This window comes from Chelonia mydas, chromosome 9 (assembly GCF_015237465.2).
Source record: "Chelonia mydas isolate rCheMyd1 chromosome 9, rCheMyd1.pri.v2, whole genome shotgun sequence".
Classification (NCBI taxonomy): Eukaryota; Metazoa; Chordata; order Testudines; family Cheloniidae; genus Chelonia; species Chelonia mydas.
In genome coordinates, this window is record NC_057855.1 from 34,110,334 (window position 1) to 34,121,032 (window position 10,699).

At 45.4% G+C, this 10,699-nt stretch overlaps 1 protein-coding gene across 29 annotated transcripts in view; it reads right to left on the reverse strand.

Annotated features, from left to right (window-relative positions):
* AGFG1 (ArfGAP with FG repeats 1) overlaps positions 1-10,357 on the reverse strand; it is a 69,395-nt gene extending 59,038 nt beyond the window's left edge. For 5 of the 29 annotated variants that reach the window (XM_043522067.1, XM_043522068.1, XM_037908208.2 and 2 more), the window contains exon 1: positions 9,727-10,155. In XM_043522067.1, coding sequence (XP_043378002.1) covers positions 9,727-9,893 — 167 coding nt within the window. In that variant the 5' untranslated portion in view covers positions 9,894-10,155. Of the gene's footprint in view, positions 1-9,726 lie in introns of all 29 variants that reach the window. The other 24 variants (XM_043522073.1, XM_043522071.1, XM_043522072.1 and 21 more) reach the window with 16 other exon arrangements.
* Positions 10,358-10,699: the final 342 nt, after the last annotated feature.

Here is a 10,699-nt window from a genome sequence, read left to right on the forward strand (position 1 = left end):
TTAGAACCTCTCTCCTCCATCTGAGATAATTTTTTAAAGGAGCACTCCCAATCACAACACAATTGAAAGGAAATTCTATACACAGAACTGCAGCTAAACAAATCTGTTGCAAATGCTGATGACAGTAGTCCATAATTTACTCCCAAGGGAATTTCGCATAAAAAAATAAGAATTCTGCACACAATATTTTAAAATTCTGCAAATTTTATCTATCAATAAATGAATGTGGAGGCTCCAGTACGGCAATGGGGAGCACAGGCCACTGGCTGCATGGAGGTGGGACTGCAGCTCCCCCGGGACAGGGACTTGGCCATTGTGCTGTGTCAGGGTTTGGTGCAGCCTAAGGACCGGCCCTGCCGCTCCATGCCAGGTGCACTAGGTGTGGGCAGGCAGGCTCAATCCAGTAGAATTTAAGTGTGGAGGGGCTGGGGGGGGGGGGGGGGGGTGGAGGAAATCCAGGCATGGGGTAAGAGGGTCCTGTGTGGGGCAATCTTGGCATGGAGTGGCTCAGTGCAGGATATGGATACACAGGGTCTTATGGGGGGTGTTCCGGATGCAGAAGCAATGGGACTCCGCAGGGAAGTCCAGGTGAAGGTGGTTTGGGCTCAGTGGGAGGGGTGGGGGTCTGGGCATGAGGAGCTTAGCAGGTGTGTCCAGGTGCAGCTGGTTGGGATTCAGTGGGGGGGAGGGTCTGGGTGCAGGGGGCTCATCAGGGTGGGGGTTGAGTGGGCCTGCTTAATGGGGGAGCCCCAGCTGCAGCAGAGGGGAAACGCCGCATGCCAGGCTCCCACTCCCCCGATGCAGATTTCCCTGTCCCCTTCTCTTCTGCACCCCTCCCCTTCTCTCCCCAAACTGTTCCCTGTCCCATCCTCCTCCCCTCACTCCCACATCCCTCCTCCTTCCTTCCCCAACTACCTCTCCCTCCTCCACCCCCTTTACCCCATCTCTCCCACCACGGGTACTCACTGTTGTACACACAGAGAGGGAACACAACTGGCACTAGGAACCAGGAAGCGGCATCCTGCTGCAGAGCCCAGTGGCAAGCTCCAACAGCTGGGCAGTTCTGTGCTGGCAGGAATGGGGGTGCCTCACTGGCATGTGACGCCGTGTGCCCCCCATCTCTCCTCTGTTTGGGGGGTATTGCCCCCGACCCTGCACACAGCTTCCCTTTGCTTCCATGTCACTTTCTTCAGGAAGCAAAGAAATCTGCTGGAGGCGGGGATGGATGACATTTTCTGTGTGCGCACAGAATTCCCCTAGGAGTAATAATTAAAAACCCTTACCACAAGATGAATGGGTTATAATATGTAATGTTGTATAATAATGTTTGGGTTTTTTGGTTGTTGTTTTTTTTTTTTTTTTTTTTTTTTTTAAAAAGGTCATCTTACATTTCTCTAGTCAGCTCCTATTATTCAGAACATCTTTCAAAAAACATGCATTTAACATGCTTGCAAGAGAGACAGAGCGGAGGAATAAATTTTCATTGTTCACGTCCAACGTGGAATCACAGGATGACATATGTTTAGTGTTTTAAACATATCTGTACTTTAGGATGAGATTCTGTAATGCAATCACCACTCCTTGTTTTTATCTCTATCAAGAACCAGAGGTGTGAGTGACTAGCTAGAACAGCATATTTTAAACTATTTGAGTAATCTGACCCCAGCTTCTCACATTCGCAGCAGATATTTTCCCAATTCCTCTAATCCATGGCCTGCCATTAATTCATTTAAAAGCTATTTTATTCCATGCTGCTTTCAACAAGGAATCACTCATATGTCTTACAGGAAGAATCTCTACATGCATTGCAGACATGATTATTTTTGGCATATTGCAATGCTTGTAGTGTAGATTATAGATCCCTTTTATACCATGGAAACGATCATTCATGTTTTTCTTCTGGGGGAAGTCACTTTCATGAATGCAGCAAGTGGCATACTTCGACAAAATGCTATACCAACGTTTCCCAAACGGTGGGTTCCAATCCACCAGTGGGACACAGGTAGGGTCTAAGTGGGTCAAACATGCCTCAGAAGTACTCCCCCACCCATGCTCTCACTTCCCCAGGACAGCAAGGAATGGCATGTGGAGCAGGATTTGGGCAGCAGTGCAGAGCAAGCCCCTCTGGGGTACAAGCAAGATGTGACAGGCTGCTGACTGTCCACTCACTGGTTCTGGACACTTACTCCACACTGCTACTGTTGCCAACCCAGATCCCACTCTCATTTTACCAGAAGCCAGGCAGCGATCACAGCCACTTTGGGCTGCAGGAACAGAGGATCACAACCACCTAGGACTGCAGGAGAGGGCAGGGCTGAGAAGAGTCAAGCAGGAGGCCTGGGCTGAGAAGGGTAGGGCAAGGGTAATGGTGGGTTCACAAAGACAAAATGGTGGTTGATTTTAGTAAAAAGCCTTAGTAAAAAAAACTTTTGAGAACCACTATACTATAGTCTTACATTTAATTTAAGGGCACTGAACAGACATACGTTACCCTGATGAAAACCTCATACTATAATTTATAGTCCTGATGTAACTAGCATCTTTACAGTTCTTTACAGCAGTTAGAGTAAGAAATTCAGTTAGGTTGTCATTGGAGATTAAGTATTGAAAATACAGACCTAGAGCCAGTTTTTGTGCATCTTTTTGTAGTTGCCCTTGCAAACGCATTTTGTTCCAAGATCAGAATGCTCATCCTAAACAGCACAGTAGCCCAAGCTCAAAGAAAACCATGTTTTTCTCCTTTGCAAATAGCACATCTGATGTGGCATAAGGGGAATAGGCCCTTATTCCCAGTGAAGCAAAACAGTCAGACATCCTGCCTGAGGGACATATACCAATCCATAAAGGGAAGGCCACCCTCTTGCACTACCAAAGGCTAAGTACACTATCTCAGCAACCCTCCCAGCACCTGCTCCCCTATAAGACAAGGAAATTTTGACCACAACCTCTAATCCCCAGCATGACACAGCATTGTACCACCACAAGATGGATGCTCTATTGCATCAGTTACTACTGATAATTGCATAAATGTTTTTTAAGTCTCATTCTTATGAATATGGACATAAGACATTTGGTTGTCAAACTTAATATGTTATTAGTCTAACAACCTTATTAGTTGGGGATACTTGTTATTTGATTTCTTTTAAAGGGGGTTGCTTGGTAAAGGTGGTGATGGAATGTAGGCATTCCTAGGAGATTGATTTAAGGATAGGTTTCAGAGTAACAGCCGTGTTAGTCTGTATTCGCAAAAAGAAAAGGAGTACTTGTGGCACCTTAGAGACTAACCAATTTATTTGAGCATAAGCTTACGTGAGCTACAGCTCACTGCATCCGATGAAGTGAGCTATAGCTCACGAAAGCTTGTGCTCAAATAAATTGGTTAGTCTCTAAGGTGCCACAAGTACTCCTTTTAAGGATGTGGTAAATGACAGTGGTCTGTGCCAGCACGTGGAGAAGTAGAAGGAAATGTACCATTAGGAAACCACTTTATTTTGTGGCTGTATGTCAAGAATGTTTTGAGCTTAACAACCCTAATGCAAAACATGGCTGTGGAAAAAAAACTCAAAGGTGTTTTTGTTTAGTATATATGCATTGATGTCACACCCACATACAGATTCATAGAATGCCCCCTCTCCCAGATTCTACCAAGAATTTTAAAAAATAGTAAGAAAGTGATTGCCAGAGACAAATTTTAGCTGGAAATCAATTTCAGACCCTTCCTATTAAAGATGCATGAAGAGAAGAAAAACTACAAAGGAAATTCAAAGGGCATAAAAGCCATTATGTGAACATTGCCACTGAACGGCCACTAATAGGAGAGCAAAAGAAGAATGTTTACCCCTTCCGAGCCCACTTCAGAAAACTACGGAGTTTTAAATTAAAGGCGCCACAACACAGTGTGTCAAGACAATCTAAAGCATGTGTGCAAGCATCCTCACATAGCTCTACCAATACACCCAGCTTTTATAGCTATGCCAATACTACACTTTAAGCAACTCAATCAGTTAAATATGCTAATTTTGTCTTTTAAGAAGGCCAACACACAGGAGGACAGAATTACAACTGATTTAACTGATCAAATCATGTTAAAATCTTTCATGTTAAACGTGTGATATCATTCTTGGTAATCCGTATCTGTTATTTCTTGCACTGTACAGTAACAGCAGTTAGGGCACTAGCCTAGGATGTGGATTTGAGTCCTTTATCTGCCAGTCTTCCTGTGTGACCTTGTGGGACCATGTCACTTAGGGAACTGAGACACAGGGCCATACAGATACCTAAGGTAGATAGAGATAGGTGCTACCCTGAGCAATGGTGTAATTTTTCCAACTGTAACAAGACAGAATTGATTTAAATCAAAAGTACAATAAACGCTTTTTTAACCGGCATGTTGGGGGTACAGGGGTGCCAGTAAATTAAAAATGCCGGTTAACTCAGAGGGAGGGGGTTGGAGTGCGGGGAGGAGGAGGGGAATGCGGGGCACACTGTGGGAAGGGGCTCGGGGCAGCGGCATGGGAAGGGGCTCAAGGTGCTAGACAGGGGGAACCCCCCCACCTCCGATGGCCCCCTGCAAGCAGCTCCCGGCCCTGCTGCTTCAAGCGGAGGCGCGGCCAGGTGGTTCAGCTCCGCAAGCAGGCACACTGCCTCCATGTGCAGGCGCCGCCCCCTGCAGCTCCCATTGGCCGCAGTTCCTGGCCAATTGGCTGGGAGCTGCAAGGGCAGCATGCCTGCAGAGCCGCCTGGCTGCGCCTCTGCCAGCAACAGCAGGGACGGAGAGCTGCTTGCGGGGGGCTGCCAGAGGTGAGCGCTCCCACGTGCATCTGGCACCACAAACTCCACACACACACACACACCGCCCAACCACCTGCCCCAAGCCCCCTCCCGGACCCAAACTTCCTCCCAGAGCATGCCCCACAGCCCCTCCCATGACCCAGCCCCGTTCCGGCCCCGCACCAACCGCAATATAAACCTGACTTTCAGTGCAGATCAGAAATGCCGGTTTACAGAGCTTGCCAGTTGGTGAAGTGCTGGATAAAAGAGCTTTTACTGTAAGATGCTACAAAAGAGCAGTGAAAAAGCCAGTGACTAGAAAGGGTTTAGTCATGTGTCACTATCATCCAGAAGTGACACAAGTGAGCCAGTTCCAATGTAACGTATTGCAGTTCCATAGCTGTACGTTTGCAAAAAAGAGGGGGCCAAAAGCAGAGCTAAAGCTAACTGTACTACTTCAAATTCTGCTAACCTATGGAATTCACCAGTTTCCACATATTAAGACAAACTTAAATCTAACAAGTGTTTAAGTTTAGTAGGAGTCTGTTACAGACCATTAAATCAGACTATAGAACCACACAACTGTTGTATCTATAATATATAGAAAGTAAAGTCTCATATTGTTAATACTAAAACATCCTTCTGAATTTCTGAAAATTATAGACAATTTTGTTATACAAGTAGTATACCTGAGTTGGGATAATTATATTTAGATTTCATTTGAGAGTTAAATTCATCTTATAAATGAATGCAAGACGAGGGGTTTCCTTGGTTCAACTGAGCATGAATCCCAATTAGAATTAAAAAAAAACAAAAACTCAGAAATAGAAGGGAACTCAACAGGTCATTAGTCCACTGCAGTGGGGTTGGACTAAGTATTACCTAGACCATCGCTGACAGGCGTTTGTCTAATGCATCTAAACCTGCAATAATGGAGATTTCATAACCTCCCTAGGTCAGTGCTTCTCAAACCCCCCCCCACCCAGACCACTTGAAAATTGCTGAGGGTCTCGGTGGACCACTCAGTGATCTTTCCAAATGTTATTTGTACCGTTAGCTAACTATTGTAAAGCACTTGGTTAAAAGCGCTATATAAAAAAAACCCTGTGATTAACTTTTTTTGTTCTACAAATAAAAACACACAATTCATATTTTAATACTAGTCTTACCTTTCTAATGCAGTGGATGTGCCCTCTCCCCCCAACGCAGCAGCTCCTGAGCTGAGGCTAGGAAGAAGGGGGGGGCGCCCCTCTCCCCAGCAGCCGCAGCCCTGGAACTGGGAAAAGTCGTCTCTTTCTCTGGACACCGCAACCCTGCACGTCCCAAATTCCCTTCACCCCATCTTCTCACTCCACTGCCCCCTCCCGCCTATCCCCTATTTCCCCCCCCCCCCCCCCAACCAGGCCACCACCTCACCTTACCTGTTCATCTTCTCCAGGGTCCAAGCACCAAATTAGCGGACCCATCCTTGTGCAGCTCCACTAATTAGGCCCTTCATTCTCTTGTGTGCAGCTGCCCAGGCACACACCTTAGAGTGAACTATCCGCGGACCACCTGAATGGAGCTCGTGGACCACAGACTGAGAACCACTGCCCTAGATAATTGGTTTGTGTTTAAATGCCTTTACAGTTAGGAAGCGTTTCCCTAATGCCTAACCCAGAAGTTATCAAACCTCATACATAGTTTTAATTCCTGATTTAAGTACAAAATTCAACTTTAACCATCAAGTCAAGACCAATGTTTTCACAACAAAGACATACTTGTTTCTTCACCATGGACACATCTTCTGTGACACTGAGCAAGCTAATAAGACTATTTTGGAGAGAGTTGGAAGTGGACAGCAATAAAGATCACCTATTTGAATTAAACCTAGTTTGCACTGCAAGTTTCTTTTCTCCCACACCTTAATTACAAAAGCTGACAGGAGGTTGTTGGAGAGGAGCAATGCTATATATTTATCAGTCTTAATCAAAATAAAGTATGATCTATACAATTAGACTTCATCAGACATCTTCTGCAAAAATCTTCTGAAGGTAACTGAATACCAGCTTTAAAAGTTTAATGCTGACAATAATAATATCTGAAACAACCCTAAGTATAAATTTTTCCACTATTTACATAATTTCCCTCTTCCAAAATAATATCTGAACCAAAATTAAGTGCCACTTTAATCTGTAGAATAAGAACCTGATGTTCCATCATTCCACAATGCATTTTAGATTTGAAATAACTGTCTCACTATACTACAAAGGAACTACAATTTGAAACAATAGTGAAAAACAAAAATTAAAATTGGAACATAGGAAGAACTGTATCTGTTCCTGTAGAGTATGAAACAGATGATGTGATAAACTGCATGAATAAAGCTCTACAGTAAATAATTCCAAACCACAACCACTGCAATAGGTGTCAAAACTATATGAACTACAGTAATTTTAGGGTAGTTTTGAATGAGACCATATGCAGAAGCTAACAGTTTAAAATCTTGCTCTACTACTAAGTTCTCTCTCTCATCACTGTTGAATTCCACATTAAAAATTATGTTTGTAGTAAGAAACAAGTTGGTTTGAATTATAGTTCCATTTTAACATGAATACTGAGTGAAACTTCTGAAAGACAATGAGACAGCAAGACTAAGGGCTTGTCTACACTGGCACTTTACAGTGCTCCAACTTTCTCCAACTGGGGGAAAAAAAAAAAACACACCCCTGTGCGCTGCAAGTATCAGTGCTGTAAAGTGCCAGTGTAGATAGTGCACCAGTGCTGGAAGCCGTGCTCCCAGCACTGGTAGCTATGCCCCTCGGGAAGGTGGGTTTTATAGAGTCGCGACTACATAGCCACGTTAAAGCGCTGCCACGGCAGCGCTTTAACATTGACAGTGAAGATGTGCCCTTAGAGAAACACCAGCAACAGTCCTAGCTATTAGACAAGTGTTACTTGTATCAGTATTAAGTATATTAACTCACTCTGCAAAGAAAACATAAATTGGATATGGACAGGTTCTTACATGATAACTATTATGGCTTTTTCTTGATTCAGAATACACGATATATGAAGAAATTATAAACCAAAATGAAAGTCTGAGACTAATTTTTAAAAACAGAAGCGCTAACTGGTGACCTAGAAGGGATCCAAGTCACTTGCATCCCAACTGAAGTCACTTTTTGTATATCACATGTGCTCATGTTTATTTAAAATAGCCAGCCTGCCAATTAAAAATAGTACTGTTATGAGTAATTTAAATGTGCTATCAGTTTAAGCAGAAGGAACGTATCCAGTCATTAAGCTTATGTACAGCATGTTCAAAACTATTTTAAGATAAGCACAGATAATTTATTACTTTGAGTTGGCTGCTTTAGGAACCAAATATATATCCAACTCTAACGCCCATTCACATTTCCACAATCTGAGCTCACTTTTCAATTTTGAATGGCCTTCACACAAGTATACACATGTGAAGAGACATCTGTGCAAAACAATGAAAAGAAAAGGAAAAGCAAGATTAATTAGGAGTCTAGTGGTATGAAAGACAGCTTATTCAAAGGAAATGCAGCATGGAACTAACTTGTTTGCTTTTTTTTATTAAAGCTACCAGTGTTATATCAAGACACTTAGTTTGCAATTGCTATTTCCCCCCACACACACACACACACTTCTTCATTCCCATTCAATATAAAGAGCTAAGTTATTTGGATTTCTGAATTCAATATACAAACCCAAGTCATCTAATGAAATAATATTTACTGCCTAAACACTGTCAAATTGCTTTCTTCCTTTAAAACTCAAAGCAGTAAACATCTGCACATGCAAAGCTTTATCCATCTCACTGAAGCCAATACGACTAAAGTTACACAGATGAGTTTACAAGATACCCTTTAAAACCAACTGCTCTTCAATGCTTCTGATTTCATTCACTTCTTTCTGGTGGGGGATGGGAGTGAGGCAAAGGAAGATATGGAAGGCTGCTGGGTCCATTAGTTGTACAGCACACGTGTAAGCACAGCAATTCATAAAGAATCAATTCTATATTTCAGTACAGCAACTGGAAAACATTCTTGAAATTTCAACAGAGTTTCATTTCCAGTAACTTTGGACAGCTTAAAGATAAAGTTACCATTATCACATGAAAATTCTACCAAACTATCTCCTGTACTTTCCACAGTTTAAACTTTAATCCAGTCGAAGAAAACAACTCATTTATATAAGCAAACTGTTTGACAGCCTGGCATTCCACAAATTCTGTCCTACCTCATCATGACCCTTCATGCATCACAATTTTATGAACTAAAATATGTATCAAATCAAAAACAATGATTTACCTTACTAGTAACAGGTACTTTGCCAGTATTTATTCTAGAGTTAATCCTTCCACTATTTTGAGAAAAATAGTCATGAAAATGAGTAGTTTGCTTCCCTCCCTTCCAAACATCCCCCTAGTGTTGCTTAAAAATACGATTTCTATATTTTTAGTTAAGATGTAAGTGATCTGAGACTCAATCTTGCAAGAGCTTGCACTAAACAGGGTCATACAACTATTCATATGAATACATGCTTGCAAGATCAGGCCCTAACTCCCCTAATCCACGTTATTAGTCTCGTATAATCATTTTCCAAGTGCTAAAATAATGACTCGCCAAGCCTGGTACACCACAGTACTAAGCAAACTCACAAGACGAGCTAAAATTAAAGGATGAGCAGGGTAGTAAAACCCAGCCCAGAGAAGTGAAACCAGGCCGTTCTCCGGTTCAATCCCTCAGGGCAAACTAAGCGCCGTTGCTGGGTACGTTCAAACAGCCTTGCGAGATCACCAACGGTTACCGGCCTTCGCACCGCCGCCCACCCCCCGCCAACGGGGGAGAAGGAAGGGAACTTGCCCTCGCAAGAGAATCACCCACCCGAGGCAAACACCCCAGGCGAGAGCCCCCTCCCCCGGCCCCGGCCCCAGCCCGCACTCACAGGATGCCGGAGCAGGAGGTGCACACGAAGCTGCCCACAGTCATGTCGGTGTAAGTGGGGCCGCGCTGGTCGCAGTCGAAGCACTTGCGGTTGGGCGGGAGGCTGCTCATCTCCCGCAGCAGCTTCAGGTGCTTCTCCTCCTGCTTCCGCTTGGCGCTCGCGGCCATCGCCCCGCCGGGGAGGGGAGAAGCCGGCAGGAGCCGGGCCCCGCACACACCGGGCGGCGGCGGCACGCAGGGGCCCGGGGGCTGAGGGAAGGCGGCGGCGGGCCCCCTCGGCCTCGGGGGTAGGCGGCGGCCGCGACGCGGGGAGGGGAGGGGTCAGGACCAGGCCCGCGCGCACCAGGGGAGCGGCGCCGAGGAGCCCAGGAGCGGAGCGGGGCCTGGGGCGGCTGACTAACGAGCTTAGGCGGAACCTGCGCGACACCTTGGCGTTGCGGGATCAGACAAGGAGAGCGGGGCCGAGGCGGGGGCCTGGGGCGGCTGCGCCGAGTGCGGTGGCTGCCTGCAGCGCCCCCTGCCGGCTGGGGGGACTCGCAGCTTCCCGATCTCAACCCGACAAAGGCGTGACCACTGGGGCTCTTACCTGCAGTGGCCGAGGCGGGGAGGAAAGGCCAGGGAGGGGCGAGGGCGAAAAGGAGGGATTCGGATGGGTGTGTTAGAGGGAGGGTGTCTTCCGCCCGCCCACTTCCTGGATTCCCCAATAAGGCAGACCTAGAGCTAGCCCAAAAGGGGGTGAGGGGGCAGGTTCCTGTGGACACTTGACCACAACTCAATCTTATATATTTCTAAACACCTTTTTCAGACTGTCAGCTTCTTGGCAAAGCATCAACAGTCAAAACATTGTGGCAACCCCCCCCCCCCACACACACACACACACACGCAGTTTTCACAGGTTTGGCATTTTGATTAAATACCAACGTTTTCTGCAGCAGACACTTTTCCCAAACGTATCATTTAGTTGAAACTCCAGT